Source organism: Mytilus edulis, chromosome 7, assembly GCF_963676685.1.
Source record: "Mytilus edulis chromosome 7, xbMytEdul2.2, whole genome shotgun sequence".
In the NCBI taxonomy this organism is placed as follows: Eukaryota; Metazoa; Mollusca; class Bivalvia; order Mytilida; family Mytilidae; genus Mytilus; species Mytilus edulis.
The window spans coordinates 65836234-65859834 of NC_092350.1; the positions used below are offsets into that span (position 1 = coordinate 65836234).

Consider the following 23601-nt stretch of genomic DNA (forward strand, 5'->3'; position numbering starts at 1 on the left):
TATCGTCTGTTTTTCTATGTTGTGATGTTATGCTATTGATTCAGAAAAAGGGAGAAGGTTTGCAATTGGTACCATTAAAACGTTTAAACACGCGGCAAATGTTTGCACCTGTCCTAAATCAGTAATCTGATGTACAGTACTTGTCGTTTGTTTATGTAATTTATACGTGTTTCTCGTTTCTCGATTTTCTTTGATATAGATTTGACCGTTGGTTTTCCCGTTTAAATGGTTTTACACTAGTAATTTTGGGGCCCTTTATAGCTTGTTGTTCGGTGTGTTGAAGGCCGTACATTGACCTATAATGGTTTACTTTTATAAATTGTTATTTGGATGGAGAGTTGTCTCATTGGCACTCACACCACATCTTCCTATATCTATGGACCCATATTGACTAGCATTGGGAGTCACATGTCATATATAGCCCAGTTACTTATCGTTTTTTTTTATTACAGCTTTTGCAAATATCTTGATAGTATTTTCGGTCAATTTGTATATCACATCTGTAAAAGTGTTAAAAATCAATCGCATCTGCAAAGAGTGTATCAAGAAGCAATCTTAAAAGGATTGACAGCCTAAAAAACTTATGTTGAGCTTTCCACTCTTAGAGTACTCTTTACCCTTCTCGGAACACTCTGCTTGTTTTATCTAATCCACCTGAATGGTCACATAGCATATATAACTGACTCAGACGTACTTGTATATATAAGTCTGAAAATTACACCAAACAGTATTAGAGTTAGATGATTTGATACATTGTTAAATATTGCTCAATTGGTCTTCTATTTAATAAAACGTGATGTGCCTAAAATTTTCAATGCTTTTTTTGGCAAATGTTTGAATACCAAATTCTCATCTCCGATTTCTGCAAAATAAATTTGACCCCTGTGTTCAATATCACAATATTATCTCTTTTTCCAATTTGGTTAGATTTTTTTATCATGCGAATCTGCCATGCAAATGAATGTTTTTGTTGAATAATGTAATAGTTCTTCCTTTTTATTATATGAAATGATCAACTGGAGGTCAAACTTCTGTATCTTTACTGATGTTGACTAGTACATTATGTGTCAACATTCTTTTTTGACTGAACACTTTACAGAAAATTGTAAAGAGAGGTCAGTGGCACACCAATTGTAACTTTGTTATATAGAAGGTATGTGAAACACATCCATCTTGTGCTGCATCTACATGTACAAGCGAAGTTTTACGAAATTCCCTCTAGATTCTAGGTAATTAACAATGTGTATAAAGACTTTTTTTACCAAGTATCTATCTATCTATTTTAAGACTAGGCTGTAACCATTTGCTCAGTAATTTTCTGTATGTATATAATTGGAAAATTATCAAGAGCTTATTAAATAAACATATCAATGAATTGATCGTGTAATCCCGACTATTGAACAGATAATAGGGGGAGTGCATCATTACCCCATAATTGCATGATTGCTTACCGGAACCACAGAATTGTTAAACTGAGATCTGAGAAACAGGAAATATGTTTTTTTTTCTTTTGAATTTTTAATATTACTATAAATCATCAATCGAAGCTGTTTAAGAGATTTTCAACTTTCATTCGATACATTAGGTACTAGTACTTATTTACATATTTTAAAACTTGCATTAATCATTACGACACATTTTGCTACTTTCGGGTATACATGTACTCTTACAGACTAGGGTTGAGTTGGTTGTGATACCAGTTTACTCAAATTATTTTCTGCTTTACTACAGATGTTGTCAAAATGTCTGTCTTTTATATTGTAGTCAAGTTTGTAACAGTATAGTGTTTCGCCTTCTTTATCGGATGTGATTTATTAATATTACTGCAATGTTTTATTCTTATTCCACATTTGGTTTAACTTTCAGAATTTTATAAATGCACGTTTGCATCCTCTACGTTCATTGTGTCATGGATCTCGCCTTATTTGTTCGTTGAACCTTGTTTTGTTTGTATTGTGTTGATGTAATAAGTTAAGCATATTTGACTTAGTTCTCTGTATAGTCTTGTTTTGTCGTAATGTTGCACTAATGACTACGTAAGGGTATGGTTGTCGACGAGCATAGGCGTTTAAACTCGTTGCATTTGGTATGTACTGATCACCACAAGAGTGTTGTTCATAGGTGTTTTTTTTTGTCGTATTGTAAATAAACTAGTCCGTTTTTCTCGATTGCATTGATTTACATTGGTTATATTGAGATCATAGATAGTTTGTTGGGTGCGAACCAAGATGCAATTGCTAACTTTTACTACATTGTATCTTGAAAAAAATGGGAGTTGTCTCATTGGCACTAATACCACATCCTCTTATATTTAAATTGATAGAGACAATTCAAATCAAGACTTTTGCCTTTATAATGTATAATTATACTGGTTTAACTATTGTAAGAAGAAAATGATATTTTCATAGATTTTTATAAAATGTGATATAAGAAAAGTATAGAATGAGACACTATCGAATTCACAAATTTCACATCTTAACGACAACTAGAGTCAGTTTCACAAACAAAGCTTACGGCTAAGATTGGTCGTTAGTATACTGAATTGTTCATGCCTTAATAATGAACAATCTTAGGTGTAAGGTTTTTTTTTGGTGATACCGACTCCTGATACCAAATCTATTAGTTTACGTATTCCGAAACTCAAATAAATTGAACTGGGACTTTTTACAGTTACTTAGTTACGTGTATATACGCAGTCGCTATAGAACGAAGTGCCTTAGGCCCTGCTGAGGATTTGTATTTTTTCAACCTTCTTAAAAAAATTCATAGAGATTCATTCACAAAAACTAAAGTTATTGTCTGGAAACCAATGTGTCTTTGGACAACGATGCAGACGACGACGCAGACATCAAACCATTATACGAGACCCCCCCCCCCCCCCAAAAAAAAAAACAAAAAAAAAAACGGTCGTATAACCAGTACACCAATGAAAGGGATGCTAAGCACAAGTATGGATGTGGTGTGAATAAAACTTTAATAAATATATTATGTGGAACAAAATACAACGATGCAAAACTTTTCAAATATACATGTTAACATAGATCTGAAATTAATTTCGATTGGCCATCATAGCAATGAATAATTGTACAAGAGGAAAGAGAAAAAAACAGTTATGAAAGAAAAAAAATGACATAAATGTTACTGATCTATTTCAAATTCATTTGAAGTTAAATATATCTTCTGTATAATGATGTTCACATTAACATCTTTCATTATTGTTAATTTATGACACTTGCTATCTAACTTGAGTCCGGCTCTTCAAATGGCTGAATAGCAAAGGACGGTGGACTGGATGGTTCCTCTCTGTCACTGATCCCTTTTGTTGCAGCTCTTGGTCTCAGAGCTGCACCTCCTTTCTTACTACTCTGTTTTTTCCTTGCACTTTTCTTATCCAATTGTAGAAACCAATTGTTCAAATAATCGGACCTCCACATGAGTTTCCTTTTCACAAATTGAATTTTTCCTGAATCGTCATCAGAGTCCGAACAACTGACTTCCTCGCTCTCTTCTGATGACATATAGTCATTATTCTCCAAAACAGTGAACAGATTTTCTTTATCAACATCTGCAATTGCTGTACTAACATTTAAGATTGCACGTCGCCTTACTCTTGCCTGAAATATATAATACATTTTGCAATTATTTTTTTTACGGTTATGCATGATGGTAAATATAAAAAAAAATATATAGAACTTGTGGTAATAAAAGAATAAAATTTTAATGTCGAAAATTCCATTTTTTTTTATACTTTTATATGTATCTTGCAAATGGTTGCATATCTATCAATTCCACATTACTATACATGTATATAAATTTTGCAACGCTTCACTAATTTCAATGCTCGAAATATTTTAATTTTTTGAGAATATAAAAGCAAATGTTAAGATTCTCCGTTAGCAATTTATAAATATGTAATATTTCATTTTCAAGTTAAAGTCTTAATAAATATTAAGCTAGCTATATCTAAGGAATGGTTTTCACATCTTTTATCAGAAAGACTTGTTGCTAAAGATTTTTATCATCTGTTATTTTCATCAATTGTTTATAGTAATTTGTTTACAAAATATTATTTTGATTATCTTATAGACCAATAGGCCACTTTCGAGACCGACGCATTTCCGTCGAACAGTTTTGTTTTAGTGAAGATCATTCGTGCGGTTAGGGGCGTTGTCACTTCCTCTATGGGTTTAAAAGAAAAAAATGCTATAATGTGTAGTGTACGAATTATTCGGCAAATAAAATTCTTATAATTAATAATCAACACTGCTGTCATTTGGGGACTTGTGATTAAGTACCTACGGAACAAACACAATTTCTGATTAATCCTGTATAATGACGATCACGAAGTCGCATGATAAAGTATTGCAGGGATACAGGCGGTCCCTCAATCATGGAAATGACATTACACAGACGAGCATAATTGCCGAATGGACTTCGCATAACTCGAAAGTTGGCTACCATACGTTCTATAACGACCGCTTCCTTTAGACACTCTTTATAACTGATAAATGTTCCCAACTCAATAAGTCTTGTTTTTTTATAACATTGATTTACATTTACATTTTTTTGCTATAATAACGTTGTCAGTTTTCTTTTACTAATAAGGATGAAAAATCTTTTTGGTTTCTCTCGCAATCTTGTATTCCCATAAACATGTCATTAAAAGAAGTCTGAACCTGACATTCTAATCGACAACCTTTAAGGGTTTTTTTTCAGAAACACGACTTATTGTCCATGTAATTAATTTTACTCACTGATGATTTTCTTTGTCTTTTTCTTTGCTGTTTTCTGGACTTTTCTATTGTATTTTCTTTGGTTTTTCTGGACTTTGTCTTGAGGGTGTGGAAATAAGTTCTGCATCCCTCTACAAAATATGGCACATTATGTATTGAAGTAATGAATTACAAAAAAAGAGGAACTTGACATTCATAAATATATTTTTATCTGTATTCTTATATCGTATACAGGGGCAGACTCAGCCATTCCAAGCCAACAAGAAATGTATAGATACAAAAAAATTTATACCTTGGCCGTGTATAATAATCAAGTATGTTTATCATGTTTATTGAATAAATGAAAGAGTGCAGCAATTTTTATTGTAATGCAGCAAACATTTACAACAGTTTTAATTCAAGTAGTATGCTATTTTATAGATACTTAAAAGATTTTATCAAGAATACGTACTGTATGCCATGTCTCTATCAAAACTGCCAATTTTATTTCCAAGAGCGACGAGAACTTCCCGTGTGTGTGTTGAATTTCTTCCTTCTTTAAATCTGTAAGTCATATAAGTAATATTTATTTACAAAGTACAGTTATTTGAAGATAGTCTTAAAAGGTGTAAAACGACATGCAAAACATACATGTATTCGTACCATGTTTGTGCTAGTTGATTAATGCCTTAATTAAAGGAAAAGGGCATCATTGTTTTTTTAATGGTAAGGCAGCAACCATTTGATTTTCTGGGGGGGGGGGGGGGGGGGGCTATGGTTTTTTTTTGGAAAAAAAAGTTTGTTTCCATTTTTTTGGAAAAAAAAATAATTTGTTTTTGATTCTAAGAAAAAAAAAATGTTTGTTTCACCCTCAGCGGCCACTATATGTAATGCTAAAATTGAAAGAAAAAAATTGTTTTCGACTTGTCGCGAAAAAAAAAGAAAAAAAAAAGTTTGTACAGAAAAAAAAAACCATAGCCCCCCCCCCAGAAAATCAAATGGTTGCTGCCTAATTGCGTTCGTTCGACCTTTAGTTAACCAGTATATATGAACATAAGATAGTGCGAGTAAGTTATAATATCATAATGACATACTTTTCTGTGACTATTTTTTTATTTTGACAAGGTTAACCCATGATTGCTCATGTATGCGGGTACAAGTGGAGGCGAGACAGGTTACATACTTAAGGACATTTTGTCATAGTAAATATGACATGATTAAAATTATTAAGCATTAAATATACAGTATTTTCGATATATTTAGCTCTGCGATACACAGAATATATTTTCCTTTTATCAAACACTAAATATTTGTGGAGGGCATGCACTGTGATAATACGAAACATACTTCCTTCTGGATAGTGTTTGTTATAAATAATGAATTACAGAATAATTCGTGTTTAAACGATAAAGCTTTTTAAACCTTTATAAATATTATATTTATAATTTCTGTCGTGTGAAAATGGGATAGTAAAAATTGTACAAATGTACCTACCCTTTGCTAAAATCCCATGTTTTTTCATCCTCCATTAAATCATTGACTGCACTGTGTACGCCATTCTGAAAGATAAGTAAATGGTCCGTATTATCATTTGTTTTGTTTTAAGCATACATTAAGAATAAAACAATGTTTTCAAATACATTTCTTTGAAATACATCCAATAAATTTAAATCGATCCGCTGAACAGAAATTACATGTAATGTAATAACTGGTGGAAAAGAGATTGAAATAAATTAATTCTTTGACAAATAAACCACTTCGCGTGCACAGAAAAAAAAACATGGCTTGGGCATTTTAACTCTTTTTTTTGGGGGGAAAAGGGGGGGGGGGTATTGCTTTTAATTAATTTGCAGAAATTTGTACGGAAAATTAAAATAATTGTAATGATCGATGAATGAGTGACAGTATATCGAAGGCAAACCTTTATGATTCAGTACCTTAATTCTATCGTCCACTTTTGTGTCTTTTATGGTGGACTTTTTTGTGGTACTAGCCTCCATCACAGTTTCTTTTATAATGGATTTCAATTGTCCAACTGTAATTGACAAGACCTGTGACTCATCTAAAATGTGAAATCAAGTAAGTTATTGCTGAATGTTAATGTATAGTGTTTTTAAACAGTAAAACAATTGACTTATTCGTGGATGGAAAGTCTACCAATGTTTCAGGGACGGATCTATCTGCGGCAATTTAAAAAAACGGGGGGCATATGTACACCATTCAAATGCATTGATCGTCAAAAAAGGGGGTTTCTAAAAAGGCTAGAACCCAAACCCCTGGATCGGCCACTGTAGATGAAGAGGACTTAATTTTTTTTTATAATGGAATATATATTTCTATTATTATTTTTGTCCTTCGTGATCATGGAATTTTGCTATCCGTGATTCTTTTTTACACGAATTTTTTTTTCTGCAAAGAATATACGAATTATAATAAGATTCTTTTTTATATCATCGAGATCGAACTGAGAACAGAACATCCGGTTTTAAGATACGGTTTTATATGCACGTATGCTTGATCAGCAAATAAAGGATAAGCACATTCTTTTTCATTTTCGCACTTTTTTCATTAAAAATAATCAATGCGTTTTATGTTTTTCCTCTGATTTCGAGTTGACCCTAATGGTTATTTTGGGTCTCACTAATTAGCGACAACAAGCGTCAAGAAGCGACAACAAGCGTCAACAAGCGACAAGAAGCGACAACAAGAATTATTTAGCGACAAGAAAACATTTTTTCTATCAATTTTAACTTTCTTGTCGCTAAAATTATTTTCTTTTGCATATTCTTTTAATATTTATTGCAATAATTAATTTTAATTAAAAAAATATGTTTTCTTGTCGCTAAATAGTTTCTTGTCGCTTGTTGTCGCTAAAATAATTCTTGTTGTCGCTTCTTGTCGCTTGTTGACGCTTGTTGTCGCTAAAATTCTTGTTGTCGCTAATTAGTGAGACCGGTTATTTTTAATAATTTGTAGACGTAACCTAAAATGTATCATATATATTTAAAACATAAGTCACTTAATTTACGTTTTTTAAAGTTTGTAAGGACGAGTAAGATAATTGAAACTTACCATTCTGGCTACCATCTAATGATCTCAGTACATTTCTTCTTACAAGAGGTTCATTCTCTGGTGTACATATTCTGCTTGTTGACGGTTGACTATGGTAATTTTTTGGAGTGTTCATTTTGAAGGTACAATGATCAATTTCAAAATATCATGATATTTAAGTATTGATTGTTTCAAAGGGGGGTCTTCTTGCTTCTCATATCTAAACACCTGGTTGGCCCGGGTATAAGCGAGGGGCGGAAAGTACTTCCTACCAACAGGTAACTTGCAACTGATTGGTTGATCAGCCTTTTTTTTATGATTTTTATGACCATATCGAAAAGTGATATTCATTTTGAAGAAAATATATTGATGTGTCTTTTTTTTTTTAATAAATTTTGACACTAGTTTCTTGTAATCAAATACTTCAAATCTTTGGATATGGCTTATGACAAATATAAATCATTTTTTTATAGACAGATTTTATTATATGTCTCTGTTAAGGTAAACTGTTTGAATGATTTCTGTTAGGTGACAGTACACAAGAAAATGAAACTTTTTATGCATTACAATTTCACTGCAATCATCGGGTCAGTGGTAGTTGATGATGAATATCATTTGATTTTTTAATAACTCCACTACTAGTACTCTACATTGGGTTTTTTGATGTTGATAAAATTCTCAATTAATAAGCAATTTACGTAGATTTAATATAAGTCGTTTATAAATATTGTGATAGATAATTTTGTGAAACTTGTAGATATAGAAATAAGTAAACGGACTGACGTTGAGTCTTAAAAGAAAAAAAATTCAAATATATTTGTTCTGTGCAGAAATTAATTGATGTGTTTAGAAATAAAGATTTATTGGAATCATAGTCTTTTGATAATAATAAAAAAAAAAGACATATATGACAACGTGTGGTCTTGAATGTAGGACAGAAAGTCGCAGGACAAAAAGTCACGGACAAAAAGTCACAGGACAAAAAGTCCGGCAATGGACATTTGAGCGCATTGACAGGACATTTGAGCGAAAAAAAAAGGACGTTTGAGCGCCAAAGTATAGGACATTTGAGCGCCTAAATTTTAGGACATTTGAGCGAAAATAAGAATAAGCGTAGGACATTTGAGCGAAAACAAGTCTTGGATAGAGAATTGTCTTATTGGCAATCATACCACATTTTCTTACGAATATAGTTCATTAAATGAGGAGTTTACCAACAAAAAGATTAAAACATATTTTAATTGTAAAAAACAAAGCACTAAAAACAAAGCACAGTCATAAAACAGGAGTTTACCAACAAAAAGATTAAAACATCTTTTAATTGTAAACAAAGCACTAAAAACAAAGCACTGTCATAAAACATAAAACTCGGCAACGGCATTATTTACAAGTCTGTTCGGGCTTGGAACTTATATCCCAGGCTTCTGACATAAAAATCCCTCGTAATTTCCTGCTGGCAGTATTTCGAATGCAAATCCCGGAGATTCTGTTCCTTCTCCTTTTCTGTTCGGCTCTGCGGTGCATCAATGTTCAAACTCCGAATTTTTATGTAAGTCACAGATTGCAATTTGATAATAGTGTCAAGGAAAATATAAATTGATTACTTTTAAAAAAAAATCTTAATTCGTGTAAAATTATCAGGGAAAATTTCGCTCAAATGTCCTGTCTGAAAACTCAGGTAAGGTTAATATCCCGGCGCTCAAATGTCCTATGAAGTCGGCGCTCAAATGACCCTATGTGCTTTTTTCTTTTTCGCTCAAATGTCCTATGCCCAAAAAGTCACAATTCATTATTTCTGACTATTATCTTTGAAATTTCTACAAAAATATTTTTGTATTTTTCTTCAACTGGGCCGCTTGAACTATTGTTTAATTTAAAAATCTAACTTTGAAAACAAAAATTATCAAAAAAATATCAATCATTTAGTTGTTATATATAATAAATAGAAATAGATAGAATTGGCACAATTAGGTGATTATCTTATTGGCGCAAATGATACCTATAGTTTTGAAAATAAGGTGGCGCAAAAAAAGTATTGGGGCAATTAAGTTGTGGCGCAAACGAATTACTTTTTGGCGCAAAAAGATATCGCCCAAAATATAAAAGTAAATCATATAATTGTTAAAAAAACAAAATGTCAAAGTGGCTTGGCACTTACTGGCTTCATTGTTCCAAGAAATCTTTCTGTTGCATGATTAAAATGAAATAAATCTTCATTTTTCAAGTAAAATGACAAATTTCTTAAATTTAAATATGAATATATGTATTAAAAAGTAAATATTTCAAGATATTTCTCTTATATATATGTTCAAACAATTGTCAACATATTATTTGTGACTTTTTGTCCTGTGACTTTTTTTCCTACCAAATTTGTGACTTTATGGCCTGTGACTTTCTGTCCGTTTACCGTGGTCTGAACACGTCTTCTTTGATATTTATTATTAAAAAAAATCAGTTTATTTAGGTTCAACTGTTATTTTAACAATAATTCTTTATTCCTTAAATTATGGAAGTTCATTTTTCTCTATTCTTTAATTTTTGTCCCATTTTTTCTTTTCTTTTTTTTCGTCTTATTCAATTTTGATTTATTCGGTTAAATCAACTTAGGATTAACTGCCTAGATATATAGAATAAATCCTCGGCTGTATTTGTGAAATTTTAAAGAATTGTTGATCCTTCATGTTTTTTAAATTTTAATTTGTTTCGATCATACTTTAAAGATGACTGGTGACTGAGTCCCATATGTAAGACGTGTCGGGTGTACACAATGACACCAGTAACCTTTCCTCTTACATACCATTATTTCTAACGACTTACTATTTTTTTTTTATTAAGACACTTACATCCTCTAATATTTTCCACGTTTTTACATTTGTACATTTTTGTTCAACTAATTGAAATATTTTTTTCACAAATGCTATGATAATTAATGTGTTTAACTGATCTAGTGCCACTGTGGCTGAATTTTCTACAATATTTCAGAGAAAATGTTTCCCTTCCGAAACGGGAGAAATACAAAAAATGTTTTCAAGCTAGACACCTTGCAAATGATTACTTAAAACAATTTACATGCCACGAAACAAATTATTTTAATTCAATAAACGTGTATATGATACATTTGATTTCATTTTCTTATGGTTAGAAAAATGAAGATGCCATATATAAATCAATCAAATATAATTCATCTGCATGACCCTTTTTCAACATCAGAAGACAAAATTATATTATATCATACATGTCTCTCGAGGTTTGTATATTGTCAGACCACATACTGATGTATTTCCTCAATATTCAAAACCTTGCATTTAATTGCATGACATTTCTTTTACAGAGATAAATGCCATACTGTGAACTATAAAAACAGACACCTCCTCCTAAATCACGGCGTCTAATAAACGATCGACATTTACAATTAAACGTACTTCAATCGCCTATGGCATCTATTTCCCCCCCCCCCCCCTGATTATTAGAAATTAATTAATGCATGATAACTAAGATATATATATAGTTATAAATAAAGTTTGAACTTCGGTAAATTAAAAGCAATTAAGGGGGAAAAGTATATAATCCTCTTCCCGACCGACTTACCGAGTAACATTGACTACAAAGTGGAGAAATAACATGTATGCCGAAACTTTTTTTAATCATGAACTACATTTAGAATGATTTACTTAAAATAGATAGTTTTCAAATTCATTATTAACTTTAAATGCAACGCAAGTTTATAGTTTCCCATCTAAATGTTTTTATCCGATTGCATCTTAAGAACCAGCACCTTCTCAACTTTTTGTGTTATATCAGGAAATTGTTGCGGTGCTTTGCCATGATGGTGTATTTCTTGATTTGTTCCTAAGCATTCTATTTTAAGGGAAATGTATCTAGTATATGCGGTTATATTTAGCATGGTAATATGGCACTGGTTCTATATATTTTTTATTTTTTTTCTAAAAAAAATCCCATACCTCAATATCATAAGTACTAGGACGAATTTGATAGACGAAACACAATCTTTCTGTAGTTTATTATTAGTGCTTGGGTTTTTCTTGTAAAGGTCAATCTGAGCATAGTATCTACGAATCTAGTGCACTTGGGTTTAAACCTCAATATTTGCATTATTGTACATTTATGTTTCATATATAAACTGTGGACCTCTGTTTTGTTCACTTATCCCTACACTTCCACGCGGAATTGCAGACCAGTTTATCATATATAATGTATAACTAATTTTATGAAATATTTATCCGATCGCCTGGTTGAAGTTCAATATTTTTGACGGCGAAATACAAGACTATACTAATGATAAATTCTTGGCGAAATTCCACAAAATCCCCAGGAAAAAAGTTACAAGAAAAAGTCACAGCAAAACTGTTCTTCTGATAAATAATTTTACACAAACATGTATGTTCTTATATTAAGGTCACAGCAAAGAAAAAGGTGCTTCTGATATTATTTTACTCAAACATGTATTGTACTTGTTTGAGTTAATTATGCCCATTTTTATATATAATATGAATTTAGACTTTTTCTCCTAATATATAAGTGCAGACCTTTATGCAACATATATCTTTTCTACATTCATTTACATGCACTGTGACTTTCTTATCTATGATATTTTAACAGTAACTTTTCATTCAAACTGATATTTATCAATAATTTGGTGTGTATCTTGTAATATATATAGGACAGAAATTCACAGACAAAAAGTAACAAAACGAAAAGTGAAGGCCACAGTCTAAAACTCTTTCAAACATCTTATCGGGGCCTTTTATAGCTGACAATGCGATATGGGCTTTGCTCATTGTTGAAGGCCGTACGGTGACCTATAGTTGTTAATGTCTGTGTCATTTTGGTCTTTTGTGGATAGTTGTCTCATTGGCATACATACCACATCTTCTTTTTTATATACAAGGTTTTTAAAAAGAAATAAAATCAAGGAATTGTATATTTAAATATACAGTTCCTTGATAAAATATTGATAACACACATTATTCTATAACAAACATCAAAGAAAATAAATGTATTTTTTCATTATATCTATTGGTCAAATTGTTAACTGTGTGTGTGTGTGTGTGTGTGTGTGTGTGTGTGTGTTTACTTATAAACAAATTTCAAAAAACATAATTAGAAATAAGACCATTTTGATTTCTTTTAAATTTCTTATTTTTGTAAATATGAAAAAAAAAGTTCAATACCTTTAAATTGTTAAGTGTTTAGTCGAAATATATTTTAAGTACGTGTTCATTTTATTCTTTTTTGATGAACCCAGCTGACAACCAATGACATATGACACTGTGTATTAGTAGAACTATTTATATTGCATATCAATATTTTAGTATTTGACTCTCAATTTTGTACATCGGATTACTTTTTGGATAGAAGTGTAACAATCAACAGGCATTATTTAACTATTTGGCAAGCAGCTAGTAATAAATTCTTCACGATGTTCTTATATTAAGGTCAGTATTACTTTTATAGATATTTACCGATAGGTAGTATAACACAAGCCAGTTAAATTAGTATCGAAATTAAAGTCATATGGAACGAGTGACTGGTGAAAAATAATGTTTATCCAATTCTTGAACCAATGCATAACTATATCATAAACTTCTGTGCACAATTTTATAATTTTTTACCCAAAAATATCGATTTTTTTTCTCTGTCTGTTATGAAGTGAAAATATGGCGGCTCATTAATTGTGTTTTAAAGCCATAGTTTAACGATTGACACCTTATAGTAGACTATCAACAAAAAATCATGGACATTGAGCACATGTTTAACGTGTACAATCAGATACTGGTTTATTTCAGTGACAGATCCATGTGTATTGCAATGACCGGTCTTTTACGAGAGGGTCACGCTAAGGTCACTTTAAACACGGAAAACATGTTGGCGAATTCCTTCCTCGAAGCAATCAATTAAAAAAACAGTAAAATTCTTTTAAATGTGGAGTAATCAAAAAATTTTCTTCCGATAAAAAATTATATGTGCAGAAGTTTAATAACGACAACTATCCCTTTTGTTATAAAAAAAAAAAACATATGCATTTTTTTTTTTAATTTGAGGTTTCATATGACTTTAAATTTTAACTATGGAAATTTAATTAATTTTAAAGATGTGATTGTTTGCCAGTGTTGTACTTATGATCAAGGGGTAGATATTTCAAGCATATTCAAGGACGAGAACAAACTTCGTTTGTGAACAATGAAACAAGAACAACTGCGTAGACATTTTATAGTCTACTGAAAACTAGGCTATTACTCTGCTATGAATTTTGAAAATAGCATTAATTAATTATATCAACCTATATTAACGTATACACCGGAAAAAAATGTTGTTTTTTATGCTTCTCTGGCATTTGATAAAAATAGGGTTACAATTGAAATTAAATTATATATAATTCAGAAACTGTACCGCCATCCGACACCCCCACCCCCCAGCCCCCCACCCCTTTTTGTACACCCACCCAAAATACAGGTTTCTTCATTTTCTTGTTTCTTTTGACTCGAGGTTATCCAAAAATTTTTATCCTGAGATAAATTAGTTGCTGGGTTCATGTCCTAATGAAGCAAGGATATGTAGACTTCATACATTTTAATGAAAATCTTACGTATGTTCTCCAGACATTTAATCATTCATATATCTTTATATATATATGCTTTTTTTTGTTGTTGTATCGTGATTAATTATTCTTTCATAAGAAATGCTAGATACAATTTGTTAAAAGACATTACTATCATATTTTCAAATATTTGAGAGGCAATACTTGTGATAGGCTTAATTCGCATTATAAAATGTGACTGTTGGCGATTTCAAATACAGTCTGCTGGTCACAGCATGGAAGTATTGTATTTTATTATACTTCCATGGTCAAAGTTAAGTCTTCACCGTGTAAAATCGGCTAATACCGGAAAATAAGGTATAATGGGTCTCAAAATGACAAGTGTGAAGGAAATTCAAAATAGACAAACCAACTGCCAGATTTATATTAAAAAATAAGCGAAAAAAAAAACAATAATGAAAACCAAAATCACACATTCTACAACCACTAGAATAACAGGCTCTTGAGTTGGGACAGGTTCTTAATAAATAGTTATTGCTGGATTCTTACCCTGATGTTCTCTTTTAAATGGGACAGTGGTGGTACAACACAAGACAAAACAAAAATTAAAAACTCTTTTAAAATAGGTTTTGGCAATTTCAATTTATTTACCAAAAAAATATCTGCGAAATAAATTACCCGTATTGGGGTTGGGGGTTGGGTTATTATTTATATTAGTGTTTGTCGAATGAACGACATTTTTTACGGACCAGTAGATTTGGAGCCTGACCAGTAGACTTTTTAGTCAACTGGTTCGGCTGGCCAGTACACAAAAAAGCTTAATTCGACCCCTGGTTACACCTTAAATTTAGTTCCGTGACCTTTTGCCAAAATATATTTATACAATCATAGATGTAGAAACTATTAAACGCTGAATTTTTCATTTATAAAGTTAAGCAAAAAATAACAAATTCGTCAAAAGATCCATTAATATAGAAAGTTTTAAAAGTTTTAGCTCACATGGGTCAAATGGTAACGTGAGCTTATGACACTTGACGTGCTTCACAGTTAATTCCACATATTTTTCTCTAAAACTTTATCTAATGTTTGTTTTTCACAATAGTTTTAAGTCCCCTTCTCGCTTATGGTAGCCTTCCTTTTTATCCTCTTGATCAATTCATTATTGTGCTACTTTGTACATACAGAATATATAAATTTAATATTATCTTGTAGATGCTTTAAAATATGTCATATTCAAGTCAGCTATACTGTCCGCATTGTGAACAATTTGTGGCTGACAGAACGTACAGGCGACATAGAAGTGAATTTTACGATGTTTCAAAGGGCACATGGATAAGAAGCATCCACAACGAATGTTGTTCACCACCAAAGAAACCATTACATGTAACGACCGTAACAGAAAGTTCAACCAAAATATCATGTCCACCTTTTATAGATGAATATGAAGATCAGGAACGAAAAAACCATTTCCTCGATGTAAAAGAACAAAGACCAGTATATGAAGAAGAAGACCTCGAAAGTATACAATTAGATCATGTATTGCCCTTCATAGAGTCATCAGTTCAAGAAGTATGGGAAGATGTTCTTTTAGAAGACGTAAATGCAGATCTATCCGAAGGAAGAAATGTGAATAGAGTACAAGGACACAGAAATGAAGATCATACAAATGTAGAAGTAATTGCAAGATGGACAGTACACTTCATAAGCTCGTGGTCAGTCTTTTATAATGTGTCAGCAACTGCTTTAGGATACCTTTTGACATTTTTTCACGCATTTCTGTCGGCCTGTGGGTTAATCGCACCATATCTTCTTATTCTATCGAATTCCATCCCGAGATCTGTGTATACACTTAAAAAAACACAGGGCATCCTCGAAGATGATTTTCTAAAGTATGTCGTCTGTTCAAAATGTAATGAACTATATACACTGTCGGAAGCCGAAGAATGCAGAACATGCACTTTTATCAAATATCCGAATCATGCACAAAGAAAATTTAGACAGAAGTGTGGAGAAAAACTTTTGAAAGAGGTTATTCTTCAAGATGGCAGTAGAAAACACTATCCTATCAAAATATATTGTTACCGCTCAGTGATGAAATCGATACAGAATCTTCTTGATCGTCCTGGATTGAAACAGCGATGTGAAGACTGGAGACAGCGAACTAGTATACCGGTATGCATAATACATTTGTAACAAAACATAAGAAAGTTGCATGTTAATGAGGTTTTTTTTTAATGAATATATAGGTGCAGACAAGTCAAAACTAGTTATATTAGTCCGTTTAGGTTTGATATTTGAATATAAGACTATACATACATGTAGTTTTAATTAGGTCTTTCCACTTTTCTGTGGAAAGACCTATTGTATTTGTTCTGATTATTATTATTTTTTTTTTTTTTTTTTTTTTCTTCCGCCAAATTTTGTTCTTGCGATAAATGTTTGTTTCGCAATATGTCGCTTAGATATATCTCATATGGTATCGTATAGTTTATGCGCTTTTAAATTTCACCCTGCTAAGCCGAACCATTTTCTTTGTAAGAGTTATCTCCCTATTCACTGTTTATCATCAGAGTGCATCTCCTTCGTAACAAAAAAAAGATATCGACAAAATTCTTTTTACAAATTGTTCGTTACATCCTCAGGAATTTTTGGCTAATTTGGATCGAAGCGATTGGATGAAATTTTATAGGAGTTATCTACCATTACTAAATAAATTTGTCGGTATGTGTTTTCAACTCATCAACTATTAACCATATAACCCTGGAATAGTTTTATTTGAGGCCCCTAGGTCCTAACTTAGAAAATAAGGTCAAGGTCAAAGGTCAAGGTCAAGTTCAAAATTTGGACTTTTCCTTGTTTTGAAATTTTCTCAGACACTTTTAAAGATATACATTAAAGAACAAGTGCAAAATGTTTGGTTTATTGTAATGAAGATATGTTACATTTGGTCTGATACAATTAAATGGCATCTTATAGGAGTTAGTGCCCCTGAAATGTCTTAATATAAGGTTATTTGATTATAACTTCAACTAAGTTCATTATAAAGCCATATGACCTTGTACAAAAGGTAAGTTGACACATGACCTTCAAAAATGACAACCGGAAGTGACCTTGAGAAAACCGGAAGTAGCTATTTTTGCACTTTTTTCATATGAAAGTACTCAGAATCCATATATTTTGTAACTTAAATACCTTAACTTATCACTAAAGACTAGGAGTGTCTTTCTGTAAACCGGAAGTGGTCAATTATATCCCGGATTACAGGCAAAAGTATATAGAAACCATATATTTTTGGAATCAGTGTGAACGAAGCTATCATATAAGACCAAAAGTAACATTTACTAAACCGGAAGTAGCATATAACTACTTAAGTTCACTTTCAAATATGTCAAAACCTTTATTTATTGCATAAGTCTGAAGAAACTAGCTTCTTTTCAAAGTTTCTTTGATGTGGAAAGGCCTTCAATTGTTCTCTGAACAATTGGTTTTTAATTGTGTTTAGTTTTGTTATTGATCGAATAATTTTCATATGTTTGTTTAAAGTTCTGCTCCTTTTATATTCTATGATATTTTCTTAAGTAGTTTCAAATTGACGAGAAAAATAATGATCATGTTGAACAGAAACTCTTCATTGCATTACAATTTTTGCTAAATGTGCAACGAATGTTTTTTTTACATAAAATTATAGAATTAAAAAGAAAACACTTTATTGCATCTGTAGTCTCTATAACATACTAATTAAAAAAAACGTAGTCCAACAAAAAATCACCAAGTTAACACTCTTTATCTTTCAAGAAGTGTATTCCTTCTTCTTCTTCTTTTAAATAAAGGGTACTCTCAGAGATGTTTATGATGGAAGAGTCTGGAAATCATTCATGACGCATGCAGGTAGACCATTTTTAGAAATGCCAAGGAGATATGCTCTGCAGCTCAATGTCGACTGGTTTCAGCCATATAAGCATTCTCCTTACAGCAGTGGAGGAATCTACCTAAGCTTAATGAATTTACCTAGAAGTGAAAGGTTAAAGAAAGAGAATGTTATCACTGCTGGTGTTATTCCGGGACCAGACGAACCTTCGTTGTCAATAAACCCATACCTTAGACCTTTAGTTGACGAATTGATTGATTTGTGGAGTAATGGATTCAAGTATAAAGCAAGGGATGACGATCAAGTAAGAAGCGATGCATTGTATTTAAAAAAGAAAAACTGGCACAAAAGTCGAATAACAATTTGCACCAATGCAAAACACACTATAAAAGCATAGTTTTTGAATAAAAGCTATGCGTTCCCATATTTAAAATTATGGCTCACTGAATTGTTTTCTTCTGAAATACAATAAAAGCATTTAATTTAAGCTTTCCAAAAACGTTAAGTGTTTCTATGTAGAAAATTAGACTTATATTACTCTAGAAATACACATCTGACAATTATTCATTTATTCCAGTTTCATACAACGCTTATCTCGTCATTTGTTAAACAAGATGTTGACATAACATGTCATTTTCATATCGCATGTATTATCAGCCCTAGGTTCAATATCAGCTCAAGAGCCGCATGGCTCGACGGCTGATATTGACCGAGGGCTGATAATACATGCGATATAAAAATGACATGTTATGATCTTTTTATCATATGCTTCAACAGTAGAGAAAAATAACAGATTCACATATTGATCCTTTTACGTGGTTTTCGAAGTTTAAAGAGTATAAAAGTTCACGGCCGTCGTACTCAAAATTTGATACATTCAATATGAAATCTTAATATCATATGCCTCAACAGAGAGAGAAAAAAACAACATTTTAATATGGACGAATCGACAAAAAAATAATTCAATACTATACATAATGCTCATTGTTTGACAAAGTCAACTTTTTAAAGAAACTCTCTAAATTATGTTTCAGAAAAACTTAAAGAATGCATTTATTGCATAATTTGTTTGTTTTTTGTTTTTTTGTTTTTATAATTTTACACAATATACTTTCCAGTATTCAAGTAATTGTTTTGTACACTACTTTGTAATGTTTTTCACTGAACACGTAGCATTTAGATGTATTTTCCGGAATTGGCCGAGTATTACCGGAATGCCGTGTGATAACGTTACGGAAAGGCATGTGATAAAAATCAAAGCATGTGATAAACTTTTCATATCAGCCCGCTAAGCACCAATTCGAAAAATATGGAATTTACGTCAATTTAATGCTATTATCATACGGTAAAATGTATATGTTATCTAGTCTAAGTATATGATAAAAGAATGTATGAACTGTGGGTCAATGAAACTAAAACTGAGACAAATAAAAATCACAATTTCATTGGGGGAAATACTGCTCCTAATACGTAACATATGTCATTATAGAATGGTCACAAAGTGGAAATTAATGATATATACTGCTTTAATGAACAACATATTATCTTTGCTTCAATGGACTTCTTACATGTAGTTTACATTGATGCTGCTTGAAACATGAACAGAAAATCTGTTCATGATAATTGGAAATAAAAGGAATTAACGAATTAACCTCAATGATACAGCAACGCAACGACACATACAAAACAATATAATCATATAGTTTTCAGATGGTCAACAGTTGCAATGTGCCATTTGCCTTACTTTGCGTTCAGAAATATTAAAGATGCGAATTGATTAAACAGAAACAAATTGAAGACTAATGCTCGGCTATAAAACCGGTATTCTCCAGATACGAAAAAAAAATCTCCTCGGTTTTAAAACATTGATTACAAATATAAAATATTCAAGATCAAAAAAGAAAAACAATTCTACTGTTTATTTGTCCCAATCGGAAACTAAAATATGGCTACCTTCGCTTACAAAAAACCAGTGTTAAGGCTTATTTCTAACAACTTTTAAAAGTCTGTTTTGTATTTCTTAATTCTGACTTTAGATATGCCAGCTATATTCCTTTGCCTATTTTTCTTTGATCAAATTGGGTTATTATAGAAGATATATATAAAATACATTTATTATCTATTTATATGCATTTATCAATTTTCCTTAGGAGGAGGAATACTATGTCGCCCTAATCTGCTGCTCTTGCGATATACCTGCAACCAGAAAAATTGGTGGATTTTTGGGGCATACTGCGAAAGCCGGATGTTCTAAGTGCAAAAAGAATTTTAAAACTGGTATATATAATTAAAACATTCGTTGAAAACATCAAATAATACTGCATAATTTAAAGTGGCAGTATATACACGATTATCAATAGCCAGACAATAGTACGGTTCTTATATTGTATTTACCATTTTGGGTGCAGTCTAAGTGAATTCAACTGTACATACGAATCAATAAAAACAATTTTTCAATATTTTTATCTTACTAAAAGGTTGGTGAAATCAGGAATTTATTCATTTGATATTAGATCGAAATGACAGATTTTCTTTGTTTTTTTTTTGTTGTTTTTTTGTGTGTGTATTTTCTGGTATAAATAGCATCTTTAATGCTTGTTGGCAAATAATTGACATGACTCCTCATTTATGTGCATAAAACAATAGCAGAAATAGATATAATAACACGTATTGTTCTTTCAGGAAAATTTGGTGATAAAACCGACTATGGAGGTTTCACTTCAACAGACGAACCACGAAAAGATCATGAACATAGGTCGATTGCAGAGGAAATCAGACAGCAAAACAATATGGCAGCAAAACAAAAATTAGAAAGTAAACACGGTGTGCGGTACACAGAACTTTTACGACTTCCATATTTCAATGCAATTTCATCCTTTGTTGTTGATCCAATGCACAATCTATTCCAAGGGACCGCAAAATATATGTTTAAGACTATATGGAAGGACAAACTAACAGGCCAAGATCTCCAAGAAATTCAAGACATAGTCGATAATGTTACTGTTCCTGCATCGTTTGGAAGAATTCCGCGAAAAATCAAATCCTCTTTTTCCAGTTTTACCTCAGAACAATGGAAAAACTGGACCTTATATTTTTCACCGATTGCACTGAAAGGTCATCTACCGAAAAAAGACTTCGATTGTTGGTTGTTATTTGTTGAGGCATGCAGGTTACTATGCGTATCATCAATAACAATCCAGGACTTAAGAAAAGGCCACGAGAAAATTGTTGAATTCTGCCGTACATTTGAGAGCATTTATGGGTCAGCTATGGTAACACCAAACATGCACTTACATATCCATCTTGTTGATTGCATATTAGACTATGGACCCTTTCACGGATACTGGCTCTTCGGATTCGAAAGAATGAATGGTGTTTTAGGATCCTTTAGTACAAATCAGCGATCTCCAGAGATTCAGTTTATGCGTAAAATATCAGAAATCCAATTTGTTCATGGACTTACAAAACTACATCACCTTTCGGACCTTTTTTCTTCCTCGTTTAAATTCGAAAATACAGCCCATTCAGAAACAAAAGATACAGCAGTTGTGCAACGTTTGATATCTTTATCAACCGGAGATATCAGCCGTTCGAACGACTGGTTTTGTAATGCAGACATCAGCTTCAACGGAGTACGACATGATGCCTTTATGAACGACCACTATTTGGATTTTCTACAAGAATCAGTACGGTGTATTCTTGATATAAATGAATATGAAATCAGTGGCAGTTGTAGGAAATATTTTGCAATGGAGATGTGCGGCGAGAAATACGGAAGCAGCAATTCACGACTATCAAGATCTTCAGTTATACTTGCCTCATGGTGTGGAAGTGAAGGGGGCATCTTGAAAAATGAGTTTACACTTCGTCCGGGTGTCATCAGATTTTTCATAACATTTTTTATTAAAACAGATGATCAGTACAAGCCTGTCAACTTTGCCTTTGTACACTGGTTTACAAGTGTACCTTATGAGTACAACCGTTTTGTCAGCTTGTGGAGCAGAGGAATGTTTGAACCAGAGGGACCATCAAGTTTTCTACCCGTACAGCGGATCCATGGAAAAGCTATATGTACACAGACTAAAGTCAGGAATGAAATTGTTCTAGCAGTTATACCACATTTAAGACAATTATTTCACTAATTACGAGTACATATTGGAGACTTTAATATAAAGCCTCCCAAATACATTTTAAACTTATTGAAAATTCTCAGCTTTACCTTTTTTATATTTCAGATGTCCGCATCAGTAATCAGAAACAACACGTCATAAACATTTCAGTAGGTCTCATATGTAGTATAACGAAATCAGATATTTATATTTTAATTAGATTGAGGCATTTGAATAAACAAAAATAAACAAGTATCAGTGGTGGATCCTAAATTTGCACAAATGCATAAAAGACTGACTGCATAAAAGAGAGGGGGTGCGGAATAGTCATGCTTAAGTAAATACCTATAAAACAGCTTATAAATACAATATGTAGTATAACGAAATCAGAGATCTACATCTTGATTAGATTAACAAATGCCTAGAATTTTAAGTCAAAATTAGGATGGATGAGTGTCTACAGTTGAAGCTCGACTAACAGATAGACGACATGAAAAGAGGAACCGTTATGTCGCTGATAAAAAAAAATCAACATATTAAAATGGTACATGTAGCTGCAGGCAAAGTCTAAATACCTTTTCATTTCCATTCTCAATTCTATCTCATGCAAATACAAATACAACATCACATGTAAGGGCCTGCAGAAGCAGTATTAAAAACGTGAAAGCGTCATTAGCGCAAGTAGAGATTACAGCGCCTGTACTGTGCATATGCAAAATGATCAGATAAATAGTGATAATACGCTGATACCTTTTCAATCAGAATGTTATCTTTTATACAAAGCCTAAACAAATAGGGATTAAGGAATTCATGACTTATCGATTATTAATGTTTCGTCAGTCAAAATGAAATGCCTATAAATGTAATAAATTATAACACCGCCGGTTCACTTGTCATTTGTGTAAGCAAAAAAAAAAAAAACCAACAAAGTTAACTCCATTCAAAATATTGAGTCTTGGACCAATGCATTTCATAATTATATGAATAATTACTTGTCTGTCAATTATCAGAGGTATAACACACGGGTTACTAGTAGCTTTGATATTTATTATTATGATCAGCAATTTAGGTTTAGAATTGCAAACAATCTTATCAGATCTTGGTCCTCTATCATTTGTCTATATATGGCATTTTATGGTACACTGTTATAGCAAATAGGGAATCAAATTCTTGACAAAGTAGTAATAAAAGTCAGAAGACAAGTGTATCAACAACGCCACATTCTGTACATGCCTACCCAAAGTCAGGAGCCTTAACTTTAGTTGTCGCTGGTTTTTGTTGCATGTCATTATTGGTTTTTTT

At 31.9% G+C, this 23601-nt stretch overlaps 2 protein-coding genes across 2 annotated transcripts; one reads left to right on the top strand and one right to left on the bottom strand.

Annotated features, from left to right (window-relative positions):
• Positions 1–3067: 3067 nt before the first annotated feature.
• Positions 3068–6936, bottom strand: LOC139483590 (uncharacterized). Its single transcript, XM_071267592.1, has 5 exons — positions 6650–6936; positions 6207–6271; positions 5185–5276; positions 4755–4864; positions 3068–3614 (listed from the first exon to the last, which is right to left on the bottom strand). The coding sequence occupies exons 1-5, from the start codon at positions 6710–6712 to the stop codon at positions 3240–3242; spliced, it is 705 nt and encodes a 234-aa protein (XP_071123693.1). The 5' UTR covers positions 6713–6936; the 3' UTR covers positions 3068–3239.
• Positions 6937–15546: 8610 nt separating this feature from the next.
• On the top strand, positions 15547–22520 carry LOC139483340 (uncharacterized). The gene is made up of 4 exons (XM_071267365.1): positions 15547–15996; positions 18153–18494; positions 20341–20467; positions 20873–22520. The coding sequence occupies exons 1-4, from the start codon at positions 15547–15549 to the stop codon at positions 22330–22332; spliced, it is 2379 nt and encodes a 792-aa protein (XP_071123466.1). The 3' UTR covers positions 22333–22520.
• Positions 22521–23601: the final 1081 nt, after the last annotated feature.

What these genes read in the sequence shown, in the direction of transcription:
- LOC139483590 (XM_071267592.1), bottom strand. Translation starts at nt 6,712, where the DNA reads ATGGAGGCTAGTACCACAAAAAAGTCCACCATAAAAGACACAAAAGTG. An exon ending in TGATAGAGACATGGCATACA is followed by an intron (nt 4,865 to 5,184) that starts GTACGTATTCTT and finishes CATATTTTGTAG; the next exon opens with AGGGATGCAGAACTTATTTC. An exon ending in AAAGACAAAGAAAATCATCA is followed by an intron (nt 3,615 to 4,754) that starts GTGAGTAAAATT and finishes TATATATTTCAG; the next exon opens with GCAAGAGTAAGGCGACGTGC.
- LOC139483340 (XM_071267365.1), top strand. Translation starts at nt 15,547, where the DNA reads ATGTCATATTCAAGTCAGCTATACTGTCCGCATTGTGAACAATTTGTG. An exon ending in AAGCAAGGGATGACGATCAA is followed by an intron (nt 18,495 to 20,340) that starts GTAAGAAGCGAT and finishes AATTTTCCTTAG; the next exon opens with GAGGAGGAATACTATGTCGC. An exon ending in CAAAAAGAATTTTAAAACTG is followed by an intron (nt 20,468 to 20,872) that starts GTATATATAATT and finishes TTGTTCTTTCAG; the next exon opens with GAAAATTTGGTGATAAAACC.